Source organism: Petaurus breviceps, unplaced genomic scaffold (assembly GCF_028583685.1).
Source record: "Petaurus breviceps papuanus isolate PSGF00001 unplaced genomic scaffold, PetGlider_PUasm1.0 175, whole genome shotgun sequence".
NCBI classification, from domain to species: domain Eukaryota; kingdom Metazoa; phylum Chordata; class Mammalia; order Diprotodontia; family Petauridae; genus Petaurus; species Petaurus breviceps.
In genome coordinates, this window is record NW_027185764.1 from 60,159,812 (window position 1) to 60,187,130 (window position 27,319).

General features: G+C 36.3%; 1 protein-coding gene across 6 annotated transcripts in view; it reads left to right on the plus strand.

Annotated features, from left to right (window-relative positions):
* The window catches only part of EPN2 (epsin 2), a 104,955-nt gene that overhangs the window by 30,865 nt on the left and 46,771 nt on the right, over positions 1-27,319 (plus strand). For all 6 annotated transcript variants that reach the window (XM_069085199.1, XM_069085200.1, XM_069085198.1 and 3 more), the window contains exon 2: positions 1,993-2,748. In XM_069085199.1, the coding sequence (XP_068941300.1) occupies positions 2,154-2,748 (595 nt within the window). In that variant the 5' untranslated portion in view covers positions 1,993-2,153. The remainder of the gene's footprint in view (positions 1-1,992; positions 2,749-27,319) is intronic.

A 27,319-nucleotide genomic window follows, 5' to 3' on the forward strand; every position in this document is an offset into this window, starting at 1 on the left:
CAGTGGGGGGTAAAATCTTGATAGCAAATTTCTGATAAAGGTCTAATATCCAAATTAAATAAAAAATTGGTGTAAATGTGGAGGAATCAACCATTTACCAGTAGATAAAGGGTCATTCTCAAATGAATGGCATACTATCAATAGTCAATATTAATATCAATATTTAAAAAACTCCAGATTACTATATATTTATAGAAATGCAAATGAAAATATCTGAGATTTCTATCTTGTATATACGTATAATGTATGTATATGTTATATATAGTATGTATACATACACACAAACATATACATACATACACACATTTATATGTACATTAATTGAAGTTCATGATTTTTTATACTGTTCCCTGGTCATCTTTGGATCTTGAAATGTTTGTGTTTGTTGAGGATTTTAAGCTCACAATAAAAAAGAAAAAATTTTAAAATTTATAAGCTAGTTAAGGAGGTAAGATGAATAAATATGAAACAATTAGATGCTAAAATGTATGACATAGACTTCTATAACATTGCAGATAAGGGGAGAGAAGAAATTGTTGAATTGCATTGGGAGCTGGAACAGCTCCTTAATGAAGGGAGGGGTGAGATGGCATTTTCATACACGTTGCAGAACACAAAGAGTCTCTGAAATAAATCCCCGCTTCATGTCTTTTAATTGTGTATAATGAACTTTACATGTTGACATTCTGTTTGTCTGTGCTTCCTTATAAGCTCCTGTTCTTTGTGTATTTTAAAAAACTTTTTATTTTGACATCACTGTTGCTTTCTATTAACCCCCCACTCCCATTAAATTAGAGGAAGGAAGGAAAACAATCATAGTCAAAACAAACCTAGTGTCCAAAAATGCCTATCTCTGTATCTTTTGTCTATCACATCTCTGTGAGGAGATGGGTAGTAACGTGGCTCACCTTAGGTCTTCTTCAGACATTGATGGTCATTCCAGTAAGTCTTTAAAAGCTGGTTTTATGATGTTCCTTTCTATGTATAAATTGATTTCCTGAATCTGTTCACCTAGTCTAATTTCTTCTATCTTATTTATTTTTTTGCTTTTTTTTTTTTTTTGAGGGGGAAGGTAGGGCAATTGGGGTTAAGTGATTTTCCCAAGGTCACATGGCTAGTTTTGTGTTAAGTGTCTAAGGCCGGATTTGAACTCAGGTCCTCCTGACTTCAGGGCCAATGCTTTATTCACTGTGCCATCTAGCCACCCCAATTTCTTTCATTTTACAAAAATCTCTCACAAAGTGTCAGCAACCTAGTTAATTCATAATCAGAATTTGTTATAATTTAATCTAGTGTACATCACAGCCAAGCTGCATTGTACTTAGTGAATATTTTTATATTAAACCTTGCAAGAATCTATAATGATATGAACAATTGACAGACCCAGGTTCCAGATCTGGCTCATGCCCTTGGGTGTCATTTCACTTTCTTAGTGAGAGGTTTTTGTAAAATGAGTCTGTTAGACTAGGTGGACTGTAAGGCAGAAATTCTTTCAGCTCTAAAATTCTGTGATTCTATGAATATTATTTGCTGAATACAAAATTCAGTTGAATTATATCTGAAATTCTTAGTAATAGAATGAGATAGCAATATTGATAGTTTATCTTAATTTCTACTAAGTACTTTAACTTCTTTCTAGGAGCACAGATCTAGAGCTAGAAAAGATTGCCAGAATTACTAGTCCAAATTCCTCATTTTACAGATAAGAAAACTGAGACCCAGGGAGGTTAAAGTTACTGGCTTGAGGTCATAGAAGTGTTAACCATTAAAGGTCCGATTCAAACCTAGGTCCTCTCACTTCAGAACCAGTACTTTTTTCACTGTATCTTATTGATAATATTGTACATGTTAAGTGAGTGTAAGTGACTTTGAATGAAGCTGAAAAGAATGACATGTATAAGCACCTAGTATTTGTTTAAATTTTTGTAAAAAAAAAAATATTTTTAACTGCTATAGAAATATTAAAACTAATGAATTTCATTCTTTCTCTAGGTCATGGCTTCCAGTTTTTTGCCTCTGAGACTCAGAAGAAAATGATTTTATAAGGTCTTTGCTTCAGATCATTCACTGAAATAGAACTTTCATAGGACATAAACTTGCTGATTACCAAATCGCTTCTTTTTGAAGGGCTTTAAAAGTATAACAAAATAAAAATGACGACTTCGTCTATAAGACGGCAGATGAAAAACATTGTGAACAATTATTCAGAGGCTGAAATTAAAGTTCGAGAAGCAACCTCCAATGACCCTTGGGGTCCTTCTAGCTCTTTAATGACTGAAATAGCAGATCTGACGTACAATGTGGTGGCATTTTCTGAAATCATGAGTATGATCTGGAAACGGCTAAATGACCATGGGAAGAACTGGAGACATGTATATAAGGCCCTGACCCTCTTGGATTACCTGATTAAAACTGGCTCAGAACGAGTAGCACAGCAATGTAAAGAAAATATATTTGCTATCCAGACACTAAAAGATTTCCAGTACATTGATCGAGATGGTAAAGATCAAGGTATTAATGTAAGGGAAAAGTCTAAGCAGCTGGTATCTCTTCTGAAGGATGATGAGCGACTTAAAATTGAGAGGGCCCAAGCCCTGAAGACCAAAGAGCGAATGGCTCAGGTGGCCACTGGGGTTGGTAGTAACCAGATTACCTTTGGTAGAGGTTCCAGTCAGCCCAACTTGTCAACTAGCTACTCTGAACAAGAGTATGGCAAGTCTGGAGGTTCCCCAGCATCTTACCATGGCTGTAAGTACCGTAGTCTGTCTTCATGTAAAGAATATGACTTTAGTCTACAAAGCAAGCTATAAATAACTACTGATAATATTTGAAATATTAATTTTTTTGCATGTTAAATTGAAGTAGTGGCAATCATCCAAAGCAGTATATAATCTGAAAGTCATTTTATATTTGATTTAGGATTTGTTTGTAAAGGTTATGATCTCTGACTTGATAACACTGAACAGTCATGAAAATACAGTAAAGAATTGATTCGGGAGGAGTTAGAAGAGTGTCCAGCTTTTTAATTCAACCCCGGGCCCTGCTAAGGTCCTTTTTTCTCTCCACTGTTTTTCTGGGGGCACATAATATCATTTCTAAAAGTGTTGTTACATACCATCAACCTGAGTATAACTATTTCTGTTTTTGCTAAACATGTGATGTGACTAGATCTAATTAATACCTTCTTAGAGGAGGCAATATGTTGTTTTTTGTTTAAAAGCCTTTTTCTGGAGCTTAACTATGAGTGGAACTTCCTTTCTAGTTTATTTTAGGAACAAGAGTAAACAAAGGTAGTGGTAATGTCAACAAAAGTTGAAAGGAAAACCTGGCATCACAGTTCCCACAGTATGGGTTTGCCATAAGGAAATGGATAATCTCCTTCCCCAGGCATATTTAGAATTTACTTTCTTTTGTAGTTATGGAGAAAATTGCTAGGTTTTAAAGATTGTGTTTCATCTTGAATGGAGTGACAGTTTTTCTGATCATTTAAGATGTAATAGATCTCCTTGATGCTTCTTTATTTGTTTTCATTATCATAATGGGCACAGAGATATTTTCTGTCCAATTTTTTTCATCATAAATGACTAAGCATTCTGTTTTAGAAAATAAATTTTTTTATGTATTGAAAATATTGTGGCAATTTTAGTTCATTTCTGGTTTGAAATGGTGAACACTGAAATATTTTCTCATTTTGCACATTTGGACTAGTTTGGCTTTGTACTTTGTCTCCCTGCTAAAGCAATGTTGCTTTGTAAATAGAATACAGGAAGAATGAAAGTAGAATTGTGTTTAGTAGAATTAGGTTACTTTGAGACAATGCTAATAAAGTAGTACTAGTTTGCACAGATAGATGTAATTAGAGGCATGTGAATGTTCACATTTTATAGCGTTATGCCAATACATCTGTACAAGTAGTAATCCCCATCTTCTAGATTACATGGTTGACTAGCTCAACAAATGTAATGTTAATCCAGTTTCTTTACTTGGTACAAAGGGAATAGTTTGGGTATACAAACAGATTTTCTATTCATGCATTTAGGAATTTTGAGTTAACATATTCAAATCATGTTATATATGGTCTTATTTTCAGGTACTGTAATTTTTTTCTTTTTAATCAGAGCAGTGGTATTTAAGCAAACATAGCTTATTAACCACTTGAAATTTTTCTGCTAATTTTTACATATATCTTTGCAGCTGTGACATTCATATAAATAAACCTTTATCTAAAATTAAAGATAATAAGCAGAAGCCTTTTGTATTTTTGTTTTTTTTTTCTCTGTTTTGAGATTACCCCTAAGAGTCCTAATTTGTTCTTAATTGTTAAATCTGATTGATTAATGCCTATTTTTGGTAGAACTCTGACATAGAATTTTCCTTTCTGTAAAAGTCATAGGACACAAAATGAAAACATTAAAAGACTTGTGTTTCCTAAAATATTTGTGAAACTAACTATATCCGAGCTAAAAAGAGGCAGCAGAAAGAACACTAGGACGACTCATTTTCTCTTGAGACCTCAGTTTCCTCACATATAAAATGAAAGGAACTAGGTGCCCTCCAAGGTAGTTTTAAAATTATTTGATTAGCCACTAAAATAAAATTGTTATTTTATGGAGGTTAACTATACTTAATTGAGATTTAAAAAGAGTTTCCAAATGAAAAATAGGCTTGAGGAGGTGAGTTTAGGTTTAAGTCTAATTGGCCAACCATGAATTCCCTTCTTTTTCAAGAACTGCCATGGGATCTCTAATCACATTTTTCTTTTTGTATCTGTGTGTATGTGTGTGAATTGTATGACAGCACCTGAAGCTGCACTGTGTCCCCAGCACCATGCAGGTGCCCTATTGAATCAAAGTGAGGAGCTCCATCAGCTGAATCACCACCATCACTTCCTGCAGCACTTTGGGTTTTCCTCCCATCCAAATAATGACTGGTCCCAATCCTGCTTAACTTGTGATCTCACAGCCCAAGGTGGTATGGCTGTTAACTTTACTTGTTCCAGTAAAAGTGATCAGCACATTTGCTAGTCTTCTGCATATGTTTCAAGTACAGCCAACTCTCTATTATTCAGATTTAAAATTCGTGATTTGGGAATTATCCGTACCCTTTTGTTTTCGTTTTTCCTTTCTGCTTTCTGGATTTGGCCATTTTGCTAATTGTCAGCTGTGCCATTGGAAAATAAAGTGAAACATATTAAGATATTACTTGTTAGAAGCTCTGGTTAAGGTTTAATTGGAGAAGAATTGTTTGGATTATACATTTTGTCCTGTCCTCCATTACTATGGAAAAACAGGAGCTAATTATATTCTTGCTTCTCAGCACCAGAGTAGGATTCAGAAGAACCTGGTTTCTAGTTTGATTTTGTCACTGAATGCTATATGAACTTGTACTTGTTTCCTAACTTCTGTTTAGAGATTTGGACTCGGATCTTTAGGGTCCTTGTCCAATTTTAAGATCCTGTGTCTTCCAGAAACCAGTGTAAATTTTGTCATATTAAAACACTTTTTTTTTGCTTTTTGGAGGGCAGTTGGGGTTAAGTAACTTGCCCAAGGTTACACGGCTAGTTTTTTTGTGTGGGTGTTGTGTCTGAGGCGGGAACTGAACTCGGGTCCTCCTGACTCCGGCACCGGCGCTTTACTCACTACACTTGAATTGTTTTTAAACAGGAAATTTAAAGTTTAGATTTCTTACTACGATGGTGCTGGGTACATAGTAGATATGCTTTAAAACACTTATTGTCATCTGTGTTACAGGTAGCTTTGTGAAGATAAAATTAGTGTTTTTTTGTTTACTTATAGATTTCAATTACCTACTTCTCCTGTATAATCCTCAATTAGCTTGGATAATTGAGAGTTAGCTGTGGTAAGAATTCTAGGTCACATTCATCAAATATAGGGTCAGTTGATGACAAATACATCTGTTCTTTTGACCAGCTAATTAATAATACACTTCTTGGTCTGAACCTACCAGGTTATGTTAAAAAGTGTTGATTTCACTCTTGTCTACTAAACCTAGAAGATTCTTTTGGTATAATTTGCCATCAGTTCCAATTACTATTAAAGATAAAAATGCCTCTCATTCTCTTTATTTTAGAAGATAGTACAAAAGAGGACATTTTCATTAAAACATAGTAAGCAAATAATCGGTCCTAAAGACAGCTGTAGTTCATTAATATTACTAATTTGCTTGATTTATGTTCAATGAAGGTATTTGAGTATATGCTCCCACAGATATTTTTATCTCTGAAATATTTTTCCACTGTGCCCCTCTGCCTTCCCTGAATACCTAATAACCATAGTATTAATTTTGCATACTTTAATTCAGACTACAAAAATAATAGAATGGCCCTGATTTTGCTTTAAAGCTTCACACGAATGCAATTTAGTAAGGCCTTTTACCTGTAGCCTCTAACATTCTGTGGATGTTGTTCATCATCTTGATCATTTGATAAACCAGTTAAACTCTATACAGTCTCCTAGTTTCAAGTCCCTTGCCACCCCCATATTTTATCACCTGACATATCTTGCAAAACCTAAACCTCGGATTACTCTCACCACCTATGGGCTTCTACTTTATTCTCATGTGCTGAATAGAGCTGGAAAAAATCACAGAACCAAACTGACTAGTATCACTACAAATTTATGTTACATAGTGTCAATTGAGCCCTCCTTCCTTCAGGGCAATCCTTTTAGACCTCCCTAATCAATTCACTTTCCTAAACCTTTTCATCATTCTTCAAACATCCTTTGGCACCTTCCTCCCTGCCCTCCCCCGCTCCCCCCCCCCCAACCTTGCCTCATATTTTACTGAAAAAAAAATGGAGGTACTTAGCTGAGAGAATTCCTTCTTTTCTACTCCTCATTTTACATCACTCAGATGCCTTTTGTCACTCTCTCCTCCATATTAAGAGGTGCCCTTTTTGGCTAAGGCAAACCTGTCTCCAGGAATACATGATCTCAGCCCCACTCTCGGTAATTTTTAATCTCTCCCTGTCTACTGGTTGTTTTCCTGCTCTCTACAAACAAGCCCCCTACCTTGCCCATCCTCAAAAAATCCTCACTAGATCCATCCAGTCCCAGAAGCTGTCATCCTGTGTTTCTCTTCCTTTCTGTGGCTTAAACTCTGAGAAAGCTATCTACGATAGACGATTCCATTTTCTTTTCTCTTACTCTCTTAACTCTACAGTCTTGCTTCCAGTCTCATCATTCAGCAAAACTACTTTTTCTAAAATTATGAATGATCTTAATTGACAAATCTAATAGCCTTTTTTCAGTCTTCATCCTTCTTGACCTCTCTGCAGCCTCTGCCACTGACCCTCTTGATGTTTTCTTCTCTCTAGGTTTCCATGACTCTTCTTTTTCCTGCTGCTTATTCTCCTGCCTAACTGATCACTTGTTCTCAGTCTCCTTTGCTGGATCTTCATCCAGGTCCACCCCTGCTTTCTATCTCACAGCATTCTGTCCTGGGCCCTCTTTTCTTCTTTATCTATTTCACTTGTTAATCTCATCACTTCCCATGGATTCAGTTATTATTTCTTTGCTGATGATTCTCACATTTATGTATCTATGTCTAACCTCTCTGCTAGGTGTCAGTAGTGGATAGAGTGCCAAGTCTGAAGTTAGGAAAACTCATCTTCCTGAGTTAAAATCTGGCCTTAGATGCTTACCAGCTGTGTGACTCTGGGCAAGTCACTTAACCCTGTTTACCTAAATCTTTCTAAGTTCCTCATCTGTAAAATGAGCTGGAGAAGGAAATGGCAAACCACTTTAGTATCCTTGCCAAGAAAACCCCAAATGGGGTCACAAAGCATTGGACACCACTAAATGACAACAAAAAACCTTTCTGCTTATTTTTATTCTCTCACATCTCCAACTATTTATTGGACGTCCAAAACCAAACGTCTCTTATACATTTTAATTCACCATGTCCAGAACTAAACTCATTATTTTTGCTGCCAAACCCTTCCCTCTTCCTAACTTCCCTATTACTGTAAAGGTTTTACTATCTTCTTAATCATCCAGACCCACAACCTAGGTGTTATCCTTGTCTCTCTATCTCATTACCCATGTCCAATTTGTTGTATTATTGATTCTACCTTTGTAATGTCAGTGTAATAACTATTGTAGTAGCCTTCTGTTTGAGCTCCCTGGCTCAAATCTCTCCTCATTTCACTCTCAGCTATTAAAGTGATTTTACTAAAGTGCGAGTCTGACTATGTCACACATACATATCCTTCTCTCAGTAAACTAAAGTAGCTCCCTATTAACCTTTGGCATTGCATATAAAATACTGTTTGGCCTTCAGAGAAAGTTCTTTATAAATAACCTAGCCCAGTGGTGCAGAACCTGTAGCCTCAAGGCCACATGGGGCCTTCTAGGTCCTTGGGTGTGACTTTTTTTTTTTTTTTACTGAGTCCAAGTTTTACAAAGCAGATCATTTTATTAAGGAGATTTGTTCTGTGAAATTTGGATTCAGTCAAAGGGCTGCGCTTGAGGGACCTTAAAGGTCTACGTGTGACCTTGAGGTCACAGATTTACCACCCCTACCAGTCCCCTTCCTGCCTTTCAATTTCAAGTCTTTTGTATCTTACACTTCACTTACATTATGATCCAGTGATACTGGCTCCTTGGCTGTTCTCACACAAGACAAGTGCTCTCCAGACTATGCATTTTCACTGCCTGTCCCACATACCTGGAATGTCGCTCTGTCTCTTTCCGGTTTCAGCTAAAACCTCACCTTCTGCAGCATTCCTTTTCCTGGGGCCCTGTTAAGGACAGTCCCTTTTCTCTGAGACTATGAATCTTTCGTCTTTTCCTTTGTATGTCTTGTGTGTATGTGATGGTTTCCATGTTTTCTTGAGGACAGGGACTGTCTTGTATCTTTCTTTGCATCCCCAGCGCTAAGCAGAGTGTCCAACTTACTACTGTAACTTTTTAATGTTTGTTGACTGACAGCATTTTCTCATTTTTTGGTGAACGATTGTACTTATCTTGTTTTAAAAATTTTTTGTCTTATTTTTATTGACACCTTTTTATTCTTACACTAAATTAATTTCTTAATATACTTGCCTATATAGTTCCTTATGACAAAGTACCTTTTAACAAACTTGTACTGATAATAAAGATTTAAAAATAAAAGAAAAAAAAGCATTTTGGCAAAACCAAGTAACATTGACAGTGTCTTACATATATGTTGCTTTTTAAAAAAATTACTTGCCCCAAAGTACCTGCTTTCCCTGAGAACTCTCAGCAAAGAAATTCAGTTAAGCAAAACCAACACATCGGTCCTGTCTGACAACACATGCCTCATTCCATACCTATATACATCATCGTTTTGAGTCCTCTGGGCTAAAGCTTGTTCCCAGTTCTCAGTCCCCATTTATGGTTCTCCTTGACCCTGATTTCTTTTGTCTTAAAATATTTTCCTTTATATTTTTGTGTTCATTGTTCCTATCTTATATATTGTTCTTTTGATTCTGTTTGCTTGAGTTGCACACAGCTTCCCAAGAAGAAGCTCTTTATTTTTTATATACTCTGAGAAGTTACAGATCCTTGTGTTGTAAAGTTGGAGTAATAGTTCGGCAGAAATTTTTATTTTTCATTTTAATTGTTGATATTTCATAGAATCTGAGCTGGAAGAGACATCAGATGTCATAGTTTGCAAAGCCATCTTTTAATTTGAAGATGATGATTTTATTGAGTTCCAAAAAAACATTATACTGACATGCTCTGGCTTTAAAAGTAATTTTTAATATTGTTTATAAGCTATAAAATGGCATTTACCTACATTACATAGATTTGTGACTGATTTCCATAGGGGGAAATGTAGTTAATTATACTTTTTCTCTTAAGATAAAATAAAAAAAAAGTATCTAATACCCATTTCCAAGTTAGTATTTAATTTGAAATGCAGAACTTCCACAAGGTAAAATTGATTCTAGCTTTGCCCATTTCCCTTCTGTCTGGGAGAGCTAAGTGAAATTCAGTGGTAAGTTTCTCCTTGTCTCTTCTTTAAGGGTATGTCTGTGAGCTGGAGACACATATTTCTGTTCTTGATGAGGCTGTTATGGTATAAGGATGAGGAGAGGGTGGAATGTGAGAGGAAGAAGATAAATCCCCTTTTACCTTTTGTATTGTCAGGAATGTATGAAACTGCTTTTTTGAAAAGTACAGATTATAACTTTTTTTGCTTCACAATGAATGGATAAGAGCAGCATAATCCTCTGGGAAATAATAAATGAGGAAATTGCTTAATTTTATGGACTAATGCTCTCTATTCCCACTTTCTCCAACTGCTGATCCTGTTAAGGGTTGATTTAGAAGTGGAAAGAGAACAAACTTTCTCATTTATATGTAAAACTCAGGCAGAAATAACTTTTCTTACCTTATGTATTGTCTCAACCTTATACATGTCTTATATTATTGTTGTCTTTTGAATGAAAAAACAGAATTGTTTAATATATCTCTACCAACTTACTCATAAAGCACCTGTTTGCAGAACACGATGCTATTTATCAGTTATAAGCCCATGTTGGAAGGTCTCCCTCATGTCTTTCCCCTCTCTATTTCATTTTCCACTCAGCTCCAAAATTGGTCTTCGTAAAGTTACAGGGCTTACCTTGTAACCTCCCTCCCCTCCCCCCAATTTAATAAACTCCACTGTCTACCTATAACCTCTAGGATCTAATATAAAAATCTATATTTGGCATTCAAAGGTCTTTATAACCTGGTCCCCCCTTAACCTTACCTCACTCCTTCTTTCCTGGATTCTTTCAGGTGATAGCTGAAATATCTATCACCTTAATGCTAGTGCCTTCCTCTCTGATGATTATCTCCAAATTATCCTGTTGATAGCTTGTTTGTACCCTGTGTTTGCTTGTTGTCTTTACCATTAGACTGTGAACTCCTTGAGATCAGGGATTGTTTTTCACCTTTCTTTGTCTCCTCAGTGCCTGGCACTGTAGTAGGTGCTTATTAAATATGTTTTTTCTTGACTTTGGCATTTAAAGCTCTTCACAACTTGGTTACTTCCTACCTTCCCAGTCTTCTTACATATTACTAACCTTTCTACCCACTATATGGTCTAACCTTATGCCTATTTGCCTCTCCATCTTGTTTCCCTTGCCTAGAATGGTCTTACCTCTTAGAATCCGTGGCTTCCTTCAAAGCTCAGCTCAAGTATCACCTTCTAAAAGAGTTCTTTCCCAGACCCTTCAGCTGCTAATGCCTTCCCTCTAAAATTATCTTCCATTAATAAGTATCATATGTATCATGTGAACTATATATGTGTGTATACATATGTATACATACATGCTCATGCATGTGTGCACACACATATAATCTACCCTCATTAGATTGTAAACTCCTAGGAGTCAGACTGTTTTTTACTTTACCTTTGTATCCCCAGTTATTGCAGTAGGATGTGCTTGGCACACCATAAGTACTTGAAAAATGCTTATTGATTAGTTGATTACTAGGGAAGATAGAAAATTTAGATAAGACAACAATTACTCATGACATTTACTATCTAAAAAGTACTATGCGAGATCCACAAGGAAAGATAGTTATTAAAGGAAGATTTCATGTAAATAAACAGTAGGATATGAGTTGAAACTTTAAAAGATATGATAGAATTACAGAAGCAGTAGGATGGAGAGAGAAGATTTTCCAGGCAGAGGGGATGCTATAAGCAAAGGCAAGGATGAAAAAAGCACAGAGTTGTGTTTTGTGAGAGTACAGGTAAGGAAAAGAGAAATAAAGTAGTCCACTTTGGTTGGAGCATGGGAGTACATGGAGGAAAGTAATATTAGATAAGTATAGAATGGTAGGGTGACTCCAGATGTTGGAAGATCTTGAAAACCAAGCAAAGAACTTGAACCTTGCTTGGTATTTGGTGAAAAAAATATAGCAGAAGACTTATGTAATTAAAAGAAGCTTATTTTGGCAGTTTTAGTAAGAAGGACAGATTGGTTACCTTTCTACTCTTCTTAACATGTTACTACCTGGAAGCTAGAAGACCTTTCTCCTCACCTCATCTTAAATCCTAGACATGTTCAACTTTGGCCCAGTGATTCTTTGTCTGTTTTGGAGGAATAAGATTGGCCACATCCATAAGGTTTATCAAAAAACTACCCTCAAACAAAAAGCTTGATACAAAATGTATTGAGTGATTAGAGAATAGTTTATCAAATTTGACATCAAAATGTGATAGAATACTCTTGCATCATAAGGAACAGTGAAAATGAGGAAACAGGAACATGGGGAAAATTGTAAGAAATGATATATAAAATAAGAACAGTATATACAGTGACCAACAGCAGTGCAAATTGAGATATAACTCAATGGAAACAAAACAGTGAATACAATAAATAGTACTGGCACTAAATTAAGAGTATATATCCTTTATATACAGAGGATTTCTATCATACGTGTATTTAACTTATATAAATCCAGTAATACATGCCATTCTGTTTAATGAACCTATACATAGCTCTGAGCGAGTTTGAGATGAGAGACAGGTATTCCTTTCTTCTCCTTCAAGTGTTCCATGCAGGACCCACTGATACCTCTCTCTAGTTTCCATCTGAAAATGGGAATAGGGAAGAGCCAGTAGGTCAGTCCTGAAACCAGGGGTGGGTAACCTGTGGATTTGAAGCCACAAGTGACCCTCTAGGTCCTCAAGTGCAGTACTTTGACTGAATCCAAACTTCACAGAACAAATCCCCTTAATAAAAAGATTTGTTCTGTAAAACTTGGACTTCGTCTTTAGGCCACATGAGGCTCCAAGGTGAAAGGTTCCCTACCCCTGCCTTAAACCCTATTCTTATCCCATAGTTATTGATCTTATTTACATTTTTCCAGTTGGCCAGAAGTTATCCAACTTGGGAAAAGAGTATAAGATTGACTTTGAAATTAGGACCTAAATCAGTAAGATATTACTCTACTGTATTAGCAGACTAAACTACAAAAGTCAAAAGTGATACTGTTAGTTTATCGCTCTTAAGCAGTTGTGCTTACATTTTTAAGGAATGTTGCTTTGAGTGATTGGGATATGTCTCTTGTGTCCAAATAAAATAGCATTTAAAAAACCCCAAACCTTAACATCTAGTTGTTTTATAGTTTGTCATATGATAGCCAAATATCATTTAACCCTTCTCTTATAAGTAAATACGGTACTATCAGTAAGCATTTGTTAAAGTACCTACTGTGTGCCAAGCACTGTGCTAAGTGTGGGGGATACAGAAAGAGGCAAAAGACAGCTTTTTGCTCTCAAGTAGCTTACAATCTAATGGGGAGGACAGAATGCAGTTAAATATATAACAAGCAAGCTATGTAAGATAACTAGGAAATAATTAACAAAGGAAGGCACTAGAATTAAGAAAGAATTAAGGAAGTCTTCTTGTAGAAGGTGAGATTTTAATTGGGATTTAAAGGAAGCCTGGGAGGAGCTGATGAGATCACCAAGTGAAATATAGAGGGAGAAGGAAAGAAGGTGACATATTACAAATCCCTGGGCTTTTATGAAGGAAGAGCTTTGTAAACCTTGTATAGTATTACTTAAAGGTAGTCATTATTGATAATATAATATATTAGATAACTTAGTCATTGAAGTTACCCTTATTAAGAAGGGTTCATGAGTAATCAAAGTAAATGGAGAATTGTATTAAAGAGAAATATTTTAATTTCTCTAATTTGGGGGGGTTGTTTTGTTTTAAAATTTTTTTTATCAATTTATTTTTAGTTTTCAACATTCACTTTTATAAGATATTGCATTCTAAATTTTCCCCCTTCTGCAAGATGGCATGCAATTTGATATAGACTATGCATGTATGATCATATTAAATGCATTAGTCTTGTTCAAGAAGAATCAGAACAAAAGGGGAAAACGATAAGAGAGGAAAAAAACAATAAAAAAGAGAGAATAGTATGCCTTGATCTATATTCAGACTCCATAATTCTTTCTCTGGAGGTGGATAGTGTTTACATGGAGTCTTTTGGAATTTTCTTAGCTTACTGCATTTCTCCTAAGGGCTAAGGTAACAAAGTCAGTCGGCTCACAGTGTTCCTGTGTATAGTGTTCTCCCAATTAAGGGATGCTTAAACTGGAGTTTGTGAACTTTAATTTTAAAATATTTTTATATTTTAATTATGATAATTTTGTTGTAAACAGTTTCCTTTTTAATCCTATGCATTTAAAAATAATGTTTTGAAGAATCCATAGACTTCACCAGTCTGCCATACACAAAACAGTTAACAACTACTGCTCTAAATGCTGAAAGTAGAACTTAGAAATAAAGTTGGATTTCACTAGCAGAGATTTAAAATTTAAGGAAGAATCAGTGTGGGGATGCATACCTGTAATTCTTGCTACTCAGGAGGCTCAGGTGAAAGAGAGTTTAAGTTGCAATAGGGCTAAAGCACTAAGTCTGGCACCAACATAGCCTGCAAAGGGCTGCTGCCATGTTGTCTAAGGATGTTAAAATGGCCCATATCTGAAATGGAGCAGGTCAGAATTCATGCTGATCATGTGGGTCAGGCAATTGAGTGGCCATTCAAATTATTTCCAGCCTGTGTGTAAGGAAGCCCAGTCTCCTCAAAAAAAATTTTTTTAAAGAGGAAATCTTGTTGATTCTCAAGTATTCTCAGAGAAAAGCATGTGAAATCATTAAGAAAGGGGTAAAGATTAGCTTCTCATTTTTTTTTTTGCCTTTTTTTTTTTGGGAGGGCAGTTGGGGTTAAGTGACTTGCCCAAGGCCATGCAGCTAGTTTTCCTGTCAGGTGTCTGAGGTCGGATTTGAACTAAGGTCCTCCTGACTCCAGGGCTGGTGCTCTATTCACTGCGCCACCTAGCAGCCCTGAAAGATTAGGTTCTCTATCTCTTTTTTCTTAGCATTTCAAAGTATTTTTCCTACAAAAAAATCATAGGATTGAAAGGTATGTAAGCATTTATCCACTGTGTCCATATTTATCTTTTTTATCTAAGATTTACCAGAACTTAACCTAAAACTTTAAGTTCTAGCTTCCTTTTGTTATTTTAATATTAGATTTTACACAGTAATAAAATCAAACTAGATTCTGCTAAGTGGGAAATTTTGATAATTCCATGTATCTGGCTTTTATTTCATTGTTCCCTGGTGACAGTTGCTCCCCTGCACTGCACCCCCCCCCCCCACTTGACCAAAAAGTCAAGGTAGAAATTTCAGTTTTGCAAGTCTAGGGACAGGGAATGAATTCTGTCATTGACAGTCAAGCAGTCAGTAGGTTATTTTCATGGAGCATCAACACTGTGCTAGGCACTTTAGATGGACATTATGAGAGAAATATAAATTCTTGTCTGTAGGGGAGCTTCAGTTTCAGATCTATAAAACAAACAATTGGAGAGCAGTAAATAATGGTAGTATCATATTTAAAAAGTGCTATAGATGAGACTATTTTTACTCAGGAATCAATTAGAGAAGGAACAAATTGTTGAGGAGCAGTTGATTTTTCCAGGGAAATTCTCCTAGAAAGTAGGACTTGATTATGACTTTCTCATAGGATAGATAGAATTGATATAGGAGAAAAGTTGGTGTTATAGATCAGGGGAACAGCCACAAAGAGATCATCGGTTTTGCTATTTACTGATTATCTGATGTTGGGTAAATAATTTAACTTCTCTGGGCTTCTATAGCCTTATTTATAGAATTAAGGGATTATAATAATAGCTAGCATTTATATAGTGCTACTACCGTGTTTCCCCAATAATAAGACACTGTCTTATTATTTTTTTGGACAGAAAAACACCAGAGGGCTTATTTTCAGGGGAGGGCTTATTTTAATGAACATTGACAGCAATTTTAATAAACAGGTAAATGTGAACAAAAAAAATGTACCTTTATTCAATAAGCAAATCACTGGGGAAGAAGAGGATGACGTGCTCACTGCTGCAGCTCTGATTGGATGCAGCTCGGAGCGCGGCGTGCATTTCACGGCGGGGGGGACGGTGCATACAGAGGGTACCGTAATGTAGCGTGTAGTGCAGGGGATCACCTTCACTACAGTAGCAATCTCAAAAATAGCTTATTTTCGGGGGAGGGCTTATTTTAGAGGAATCTTACACAGTAAGGGGAGGGCTTATTTTGGGGATAGGTCTTATTATCGGGGAAACACGGTAGGTGCCTAGCATGATGCTAAGCACTTTACAGATATTATCATATTTGATTTTCACAACAATCTTGAGGCAGGTGCTGTAATTATCCCCATTTTACAGATGAGGAAACCAAGGCCAACGGAGGTTTAAGTGACTTGCCCAAGGTCACATAGCTAGTAAATGAGTGAGGCTGGACTTTGACTAAAAAAGTCTTCTTGACTCCAGGCCCATTCCTCCATCTATTTTTATGCCTAGATGCACCTTACTTGATTACTTGAACTCTAAAAAGTGTTCGGTTCTACATTAGATGAGTTTTGGGAAGCATGAAAAGCCTGGCAAGGCAATGATATTATAGTGATAAAGGACTCCTAGCTATTCAGGAACATTTCACAGTGGATAGAGCACTGGACTTGGAATCTGAGAGCCTGAGTTTAAATGTGACCCCAGAAACTTACTGGGTGTGTCACGCTGGGCAAATCACTTAACTTCTGTCAACCTCAGTTTTCTCATGTAAAATGGAAATGTAATAGTACCTATTTCCCAGGGTGGTTATGTGGATCAAATGAGGTAATATTGGTAAAGCATTTGCAGATATCTAAGAGCGATATTAATTTTTGCTATTATTTTCCACACATCTGCTGGCATTTCCCCCCCCCCAAAAGCAGAGCCTATAATGAATGAATGAACAAATTATTCAGTTAATGAAAAAGTACTTATTAAGTACTTACTATGTGTCAAGATGTGTACTAAATTCTTTGGATACAAATATAAAATCAAAGATATAATGACTTTATGACTTTTTTTCATGTTAATCCTTTAAAATGAGAAGGAAAATGCTATCCTGGACTCGATCCTGACAAATGAGGAATTGCTGATTATTAAAATAGAAACATTGGGAACTTTGGAAGCAAATAATTATTCCGTCATAGAGTTTGTGATAGAGGAAAGGGAAGCTATGTGTGGCCTGACATAGGCTTAACGTTTGAGCAGAGCCTGTTTCCCAAGGAATCAAAAAAAGAATGATAAGGATCCAGTTACCTTAGTATTTTGCAGGGAAGTTTGGCTCAAGAGGAATAGAAAGCTCTCAGGAATGACATTTTGAAGACAAGCAGCAGTGAATCCACTGAGGAGGAAAAAGATAGCTTATCATAGAGACTGAGGTACAGAGGACTTATCTAGAAATGTAGATTTTCACAATACAGATATCAAAAATTGAGCCAATAGCAGTAATTGAAAATAAATACAAAAGAGTAGCACCTTACTGCAAGATTATGTTAGGAATTCTAAAAAGCAGAATGAGCTAAAGCTAGTGATAAATGTTAAGGAAGACAAAAAAAGGGTTGTTGTTTTTAAGATACAGGGGGGAAAAGGCTCAGAGAAGGAATAGGACTACTGCTTAAGGTGGATGGGATATAATGGTAAGAAGACTTCATTGTGCTTTTTTAATTTGCTATTGTCTTTTCTAAAGAGAATAATCTTTGGGCGAATATAGAGAATATAATGGAAAATAATTTTTGGTTAGGAGGGAGCAAAAAAAAGATAAGTCAAGAGTATGTCAGCATCTGATTGCCCTCACATGAATTCAAGTCACCAGTCTCAGATGACCTACATCCTAGAGCCCTGAAAGAGCTGGCAAATGTGATTGCTAAGCCATTGTTCATGGTCTTTGAAAGACCTTAGAAAATGGGAGAGATGCCACAGAACTGGAGAAGGGCAAATGTTGCCCTAATTTTTTTTTTTAAAGGAAGTAGGTAGAATCTGTAAACTGTAGATCAGTGAGCTTAATTTTTTTTTTGTCAGAATTCTAAAACATTATTAAGAGAGTGGTTTATATGAGCATTGATCACTAAAGGATCACTAAAATCCATCAAGGCTTTAAAAAAAATATGATAGGCTAAGTTAATTTACTTTATTCATGGGGCAACTAGATTGGGTGATTGGTAAGAATAGAAGAAAATGGACTTAAGAGTGAAAGAGATTGGGTTGGGTTCAGGTCCCCTATTCCCTTATATATTGATTGTATGTCTTTGGACAAGTCACTTAACCTTTCTGTGTGCCTGACTGTTGTCTAAGACCTTCAGTTTCAGATAAGGTGCTGATCTGCCTCAGTAGAGGGAATTTCCTCATTGGCACTTTCTTATACCAATGAAATCCCGAGTATGGATAGAGAGAGGTACAGACTCTAGTGTATTAGAGAAATGCTGGAGGACAGGGGTCAGTTGTGGTCTAATTGGATTAAAACACAATTGGGAAATGTTTAACAAAGTAAATAAAAACGCAATGTAACATAGATAATGTTAATTTGTGATTTTCTAAGTCATTATGCAGCTGTGCAGGGAACTTGTTTCTATTGATTTTGACACCACTGCTATAGAAAAAGTATAATTAAAGTGAAATGTGACAATCTTTCCTGTAAATATGAGACATGAGCTAGGCACAGTTGTGTGGATATGACATATGTATTTTTTGTTTTGTCATTTTTCAGTAGTGTTTGACTCTTTGTGATGACTTTTGGGGTTTTCTACACAAAGATACTGGAGTACTTTGCCATTTCCTTCATTTATTTATGGATGAGATAGCTGAGACAAATAAGGGTTAAGTGACTTGCCCAGGGTCACACAGCTAGTAAGTGTCTGAGGCTGGATTTAAACTCAGATCAGACTCTAATCTCTGCATTCTGTCCATTGTACCATCTAGCTGCCCATCCTTACACATAGTTGGTGCTTAATAAATGCTTGTTGATTAATGGCTAGACCTAAAGAGCCATTTATTGTCTGTCACTCTTGGAGGGTGGGCCTCTAGGAGAATGCCTTAAGGATCTGTGACAGACTTAAAGGCAAAGAGGTGACTTGTTTGTCTTATGTACACAATATAAGGATTAGAGGGATAGCTAATAAAATGGATAGTAGAGATTTTTTAAAAAGCCCACAATCCCAGTAGATTTGTTGAATTGGTGAAAGATTGAATTGAATAAGATGACATTTAATAGAAATATGAAATTCAATAGGGTTGTGGATTTGTTGGCTCTGTTATAGAAGGAATTCTTATTCAGTTATGGATTGGACTAAATGACATCTGAGGTCCCTTTCAATTTTGATACTCTTTTTCTCCCCTTGGGCTCCAAAAATTAACTTCACAAGTGTAGGATACAGGAAATATGACTAGGCAGCAGTTCTTGTGAAAAAAAGGTGTAGGAATTTGGATGAGTCATATGGAAACCAAAAGAAGCCGATTCTAACCTAGGCTGAATTTAGAGACTTAAATGTATGGGACAAAGAAGATAATAGGACAGAACTGTGCTTGCCCACATCTAGGATACTTTCTTGTGTTTCATACTTTCTGAGCACCACACTTTAGGAAAGAGCCTACCTGGAGAGTGCCCAGAAGAGGTCAGCTAGGATGGGAGAGCAGTGCAGGTGCTCATAGGAGATTTGGTTAAAGGAACTAGGAAAAGAATACTTAGATAGAACAAGTATTTGAAGGGCTATCCTATGGAAGAGGGATTAGATTTGTGCTTGGCTCCAAAGGGCAGAACTAGAATCATTGAGTAGATTTGCAGAGAAGCAACTTAAGGCTTGTTGTGAGGAACAACTTCCCAAAATTAGAGTTATGTACTAAAATGAAATGGACTGCCTTAGGAAGAATTGGGTTTCCCCTCATTGAAGTCTAGAGACTAAGTGACCACTTGAAGAGGCAGTCAGGTACAGATTTATTAGATGATCCTGAAGGTCTCATATTAAGCTAATGATCTAACACAGAATTATAAATTATTTTTCATTGGGGCCAGTGAGGGATGAGGATTAGAAAGGAATGGGATTGGTTCTCTAGGACTGGGTAATATGATAGAATTTAAAAGCATGACCAGGGTAGTTTGACTTGGAATCATGGCGAGAATGCTAATCAAGGAAAATCAGTCTGACAGCCAGTAATACAGGAATGGAGAAAAGAACAGAAAACTGTTCTACTAAGTTACTAAGACTAGGATGGTAGCAATAGAAATGTTCTGGAAAGGGTAGATCAGGGCTGAGGGATGGGGAGAAAAGTCATAGTTCCAAGCAACCTGTGAGCAGTGTGATTGTGGTGCAACTGGAAGGAACCTGAGAGGCCATCCAGTCAATACTGCCCAAGGTCACACACAGTTTCAGAGGTAGCATTTGATTCCAAGGTCCCCTTACTCCAGACTCATTGTTCTTTCCACTGTAACATACTACCTCTATTCCCTAGCCCCTGAACCTTGGATGTAGTAGGTATTTAATGTTTTAATTAAATTATCTTTGACAGAGACAGGGAAGCTTATTTAGAGATGAATTCAGATTTGGCATTGTTTTGTAATAACAGTGGAACATTCAGGCAAGCCATTGATCCTTGCTTTAGAGCATAAAGAAGAGACCTTTATTGCTTTAGAGCAAGAAGAGACCTTTAGAGGTCATGTAGTCATCTCTTTAAACCTTTTAGGAAAGACAGCATGGTATAGGGACAGCATGGTATAGGGGGTAGAGAGTTGACTTCAGAGTCAGGAAGACTTAGGCTTAGAAGTTCTTTCTTTGCCATATATTGACTGTGTGACCCCTGCACAAGCCACTTAAACTCAATTTAATTTCTCAGTGTTCCAGACAGCTCTGTAAGTGGCAAAGAAAGTGCCAGTTTGTGTTGGTGGAGAAAGTTCCTCATTAGGAGCCCCTTATATTGATGTAATCACAGGTCCCATTAAAAAGAAAAGCCATATTTTATCCTTTATCCTTAAATTTATTTCTTTTTATAAATTAGTGGGGCTTTACTATTTGAAGTTTTAAAAACCGCCTATATAAGAATATCAAAGGTTATCATAATGTAATCTCAAAAAGACCATCTCCAGTAGATGCTTTCTTTTCTCTCACTTTTTTTTTTTTTTTGCTTTTTGGAGGGGGGGAGGGCAGGGCAATTGGGATTAAGTGACTTGCCCAAGGTCACATGGCCAGTAAGTGTTAAGTGTCTGAAGTCAAAATTGAACTTGGGTCCTCCTGACTCCAGGAGTGGTGCTCTGTTCACTGCCCACCTAGCTGCACCTCTCACTCTCTTCTTACCCTTTTACAATTCATCTTCCAGTCTTATCATTCCATTGAAAACACTTGGTACAAAGTTACATGCGATATTTAATTGCTACATCTGCTTCTTAGGTATAACAAAGATGTTTAATATTTTAGCTGCAGTAGGTTATTCAGGCACTAATACAACACACTTGGAAGAAAGGTAGGAAAAAAAACAAATAATACGCATTAGGAAAATTCTCTTCCTGAATTCTTAATCTGTTTGTATTGCTGTTGTGTTTTTTTAAAATAAGTTTTTATTGATATTTCCTGATTCTTTCATCGTTATACTTACTACATTATACTTACTACAGTATCAGTCCTTCCCCTCCCAGAGAATCATCCTATATAACAAATTCTATTTTTCTTTAGATAGAGAAAAAATCAGCACAAATGATCAATACATCAAAAAAATCTGAAAACATGCTTTGTGCTCTGGTGGACCTTCCAATCTCCACAAAAGGGGATATTTCATTCGAGTCCCACTTGAATTTTATAATTTTTGTTACATTTACTTTTGATTTTTTGGTATTCAAGTTCTTTCTGTTTTACATTGTTGTAGTTCCTATGAATTTTTTTCTTGATCTTCACTTTGCATCATTTCATATAGATCTTTCCATGCTTCTGTGTTTGTCATACACTTCATTTCTTACAGTACAGTAATAATCCACTACATTCAGGTACCACAATTTCTGTAGACGTTCTTCAGTTGATGGGCATCTACTTTGTTTCCATTTCTTAGGTATCACCCAAAGTGCTGCTATAAGTACTTAGGTGTGTATGCAGACTTTCTTCATGTCAGTGACTGCCTTGGGCTACCTCTCACAGGGTATCTGGTTCAAAGGGAACCAGATTTTGAACCAGAACTTCCATTTTGGAAAGTAGTTTAGAATTATTCAAATGAAGCTACTTTTTGGTCAAAATGATTAATGTCATTTTTTAGCTCTACTAAAGATGTATTAGTGTGTCTGTCATTCCACAACTGCTCCAGCACTGACTATTGACTATTTGTAGGGTGTGAGGTAAAACCTTAGGAGTGTTTTGATTTGTATTTCCCTTATTAGTGATTTGAAGCATTCTTTCATGTGATTGTGAACACTTTGCCTTTCTTCTTTTGAGAACAGCTTGTTCATATCCTTTGAACACTTACCTCTGTGGGAATGGTATTGCTGTTATTTTTTCTTTAAGTTAGATTCAAACTTGTAAAATCCTCCTTATCTTTGATATTGTAAATAATTTTTTTTATGGAGGGGAGAAGGCAGGGCAATTGGGGTTAAGTGACTTGCCCAAGGTCATATGGCTAGTAAGTGTGTCAAGTATCTGAAGCAGGATTTGAACATGGGTCCTTCTGACTCCAGGGCCGGTGCTCTATTCACTGTTCCACCTAGCTGCCCCTATAAAGAATTTTTTAAAGTGCACATTATCAGCCTCACTTTATTGGAGCAGATAAGAGGGAGGACTACATAGACAATGGCTTTTACTATTTGGAAATGCTAAAAATTTCAAATAAAGTATTTTATATTTTGAACTTTACATGCATTTGTAATGTTGTTTTAATTCATCTTACTTTAAGTTAGTTTCCAGGTTTAGTTCATACCTAGGTATGAATATAGTATATAATATGCCTATTTTTATATAAGTATTTTCATTCAAAATTGGTTAATTTTTCAATTTAGTACATCTAATAAGGGATTACTGTGTGTGGAGCACAGTTCTATGTACTGGGAGAGATACAATGTTTAGATGACTGAAGTCATATCCTCAGGTTATCCTCTTTTAATGTTACATGAATGTGAAATGGCAGTTAATCACATTAGGGGAACTTTGCGAAACAGCAAAAGAGAAAACAGAACTTTCTCTTCTGTTACCTTTACTATGTTTTTTTTTTTAATGCAGAATTAAAATTGATAAAACATACCATAGAGAGGAACTGAGAAAATCACTATGATACAGGAAAAGAGCAGTAAATTTAAAGTATGAAAACCTGGGTTTCTATCCTAGCCTCAGTTACTAATTAGCTGTGGGCAAATTAGCTAACCTCTCTAAGGGTTAGTTTTCTCACCTGTAAAAAGGGAGAAGTGCTGCCACTGTTTCTCAGGCTTATTGTAGAGAAAGTGTTTTGTTAATCTTAAACCGTGAGTTACAATTTTTGTTTTGGGACTTTATCAGTCTCTTGATCAATAAACATTATTAGGCTCCAGCTGTGTGCCAGGTGTTGGGAGATACAAAAAGAGGCAAAAGACAGTCCCTACCCTTAAGGACCTTACAGTCTAGGAAGGGAGGCAGCATGCAAGCAAACATACACAAAACAAGCTATACAGGATAAACAAGAAATAATTAACAGAGGGAAAGCACTAGAATTAGGGGTATTGAGGAGGGCTTCTAATAAAAAACAGAATTTTCCATTGGTACTTAAAGGAAGCCAGGGAGGTTGGTAGGCAGAACAGAGAAGGGAGAGTATTCCAGGCATGGGGGGATGTGGGAGACAGCAAAAATGCTTGGAACTGAGATGGAGTGTCTTGATTTTAGAACAACCAGAAGGGGTGGCTAGGTGGTGCAGTGAATAGAGCACCGGCCCTGGAATCAGGAGGACCCAAGTTCAAATCCCCAGCCTCAGACACTGAACACTAGCCATGTGACCTTGGGCAAGTCACTTAACCCCAATTGTCCTGCCTTCCCCTCCAAAAAAATTATTTTAAAAGAGGCAAAAAAAGTTTAAGAAAAAAAAAAAACAGCAACCAGAAAAATCAGTGTCACTGGGTCAAAGAGAACATAACAGGGATTAAGGTGTAAGAAGACTGGACAGGTAAGAGGGGACTAGGTTATAAAGGGCTTTGAATGCTAGACAGAGCATTTTGTATTTGATCCTAGAGGCAATAGAGAATCATTGGAATTTGTTAGTAGGGGTCTGCACTTTAAGAAAACCACATTAGCAACTGAATGTAGGATGGATTAGAGAAGAGATTTGAGGCAGGCACACTCATCTGCAGAGTATTGCAGTAATCCAGGCATGAGATGATAAGGGTCTACTATAGAGTGGGGGCAGTGTCAGAGGAGAAAAGGGGGTGCATTCAAGAGATCTTGCAAAAGTGAAATTGACAGACCTTGGCAACAGATTGTATATGGGCGTGAGAGAAGAGAGGATTCCAGGATGACTCCTAGGTTTTGAGCCTAAAGGACTGGGAGGATAGTGTTATCCTCTACAGCAATAGGAAAGGTTTAGGGAGGAAAGATAATGGGTTCCATATTGGACATAGTGTGTTTAAGATGTCTACTGGACATCCAGTTCAGGATGTCTGAAAGGTAGTTAGTTATGAAATTGGAGATCAGCAGAGATTTGGGGTTAGGATAAGTAGATTTGAGAATCATCAGCATAGAGATGGTAATTAAATCTGATGAGATCACCAAGTGAAGGAGTACAGAAGGAGAAGAAAAGAGGACCCAGGACCAAGCCTTGAGGGACACCTATGGTTAGGATGTGTGATCTGGAAGAGCATTCAGCAAATTAGACCCAAGGAATGATCAGGAGGAGAACTAGGAGAGGTAATGTCCCCAAAACCTAGAGAGAAGAAAGTTATCAAGAGAGGAGAAAATGATTAACTCTCTAGTGTTAAAGACTGATGAAAGGTGAAGGAGAATGAGAATTGATTATCCATTGGGTCTTCCAACTAAGAAATCACTGGTAATTTGGAGAGAACATTTTTGGTGGACTGATGAGCTCAAAAGCTAGGTTGTAAGGAATTAAGATAAGTGAGAAGAGAAAGTGAAGACACTAAAGAGAGATGACCTTTTGGAGAAGTTTAGCTACAAAGGGCTGAAGAGATATAGGACTATATAGTTAGTGGGAATAGAAGGATCAAGTAAAGGTTTTTTTCAGGATGAGATATGAGTATGTTTGTGGATGATAGGGAATGAGCCCATAGAGAGGGAGAGATTGGAAAAAGTAATGGAAAAAATGGGGTTGATAGAGGGAACAGTCTTTTGGAGGAAATGGGATGGAATGGGATTACTTGAATAAATAGAGAGGTTAGTCTTGATAAAAAGGAGTAAGGCTACTTCATTCCACAAAATTAATAGTTTTAAAATGTAGTTTGAAATCTATTGACTTCCCACTCCATTGTTTCATTTTGTGGGAATAGAGATAATACTGGATTTTCAAAGGGTTTGTGAGCAAAATACAAGTTCTAGTGGGTTCTAGCAAAGCTCAAGAAGGGCCCAGAGATAGTGAGTCTGTCATTTGAGGATCAGTTTAACCAGATCCACAGGAGCTTATTAGCAGGACACTAACCATCAGATGATATATCTATATTTATATCAGTATCTTAATATCTTTATGTGTTTGTGTATACCTATATATGTGTATGCACATACATATCTTACCTGGTCTGCATCAACTTACAAAAACTCCTAAGGTTTAGAGAGGAAAAAACTCCCTTTAGGAGTGGCTAGCTGGCGCAGTGAATAGAGCACCTGACCTGGAGTCAGGAGGACCCGAGTTAAAAATCTGGCCTCAGACACTTAACATAAAAAAAAAATAGCCATGTGACCTTGGGCAAGTCACTTAACCCCAATTGCCCTTCCTCCCCCTCCAAAAAGCAAAAAAGAAACCCCAAAACAAAAAAAACTCCCTTTAAGGCATAGAGAATTATTATACTCTCATCAGTGGATGTAATATTCTTAATAATGAATTTATAGATCCTGGAAGTAAATATCTAATGCATAGGTAGGCAAATAAGTGATATAATTTAAATTAAAGATAATATGAAGGCTTGAAGGATAGAGATCAGAAAGAAGAAAGTCTTCCTAAATATGAAAAATGTCTGATATAATTTTGGAAGTCTTTTATTGCCAAATAAATGAATGTTAGTGGAAAAATTAGGCTTTATTTTTTCTTTTCGATTTTTAAATTGTAAATAGTAAAAATAGTGCATTTTTTAGTAAGATTCCTTAACTACAGAAATAGAAACCTTTAACATTTTCCAGATGATGTTGAGTCATGCCAAAATATAGTATCAATAAACATTGTATAGAAGACCTCATAACTGGTTGCAGAAAGAGATGAGAGGATTGAATCCTTTAGTGATTAGTTGAAGTTGGAAATGATTTCTTTACTTCCCAGAGAGTAGCTTGAGGAGAAATCAGGCCAATAACATTTATCCCAGTGGTAGCAGCTATCCCAAACTATTCTTTCTATGTGGCCTAGAGAGTAATGAACCTCAAAATTCTTAAAAGCAATTACAAAGCTGGGCTTAATCGGTCAGAATTGATCTATTCAGGCCCATGTTACATAAACATCTGAGTTAACTGTCATGTGAAATGGCATAAGAGGTTCTTTGTGTGATAAAGATACTGTTACTAAGGCAATAACCTTTATACTAGAATCCTTGCAACTAAGACATGTTGTGTAGTGCTCAGCTGATATATAAGAGTCAGTAGTGGCTAGGAATACTGATGACAGTGAAATTTAAAGCTATATATATTAGTTTACTTAAACTGTAACAGTGAGGGATATGCTCTCTTTTAACTTTTGTTTTAATATAGTAGGTCATTTATGGGATAGCTCTGAGCATCTTTTAAGTGCAGTTAATTTTGCTATCATTAGTAGAATACTTAAAAAAATATTTAAAGTAAATTCAAGATTGCTGATAAGCCTAGAAGATGAGATCTCATTTGTCTAGTGCATTTCTATTGAGAACCATGTTCAGTTAATTCCTGGCATTGCTGAATGGTAATTACAGTAGGAAACAGTGAAGTAATGTATTTTCTGGAGAAAAAAGATTATAATTTTTCAAGGTACTTGGGAGTATGGAGCTGAAATTTTAGTCTTTTCCCATAAAAATTCCTCTTCTCTTTTCTTTACGCTTTTAAACAAAACAACATAAATTCTACTCAATTCTTTGTCTTCTTTCTCCTTCATCTGTTGTGATTTCTATTTTCATTTTTTTGTGGTAATTTGATCCTCCTCTTCTTTAAAAAAATGAAATTAGCTAATAGTTTGCTTATTTAATTAGTCCTTAAAAAACAATCCCTGTTTTTTTTTGGTTTTAGAATTTCAGTTTTTATCTTTTAAGGCTTCTTGATTTGTTGGGTTTTTTCCCTTTTTTTTTTTTAAGTTGTATGCCTAATTC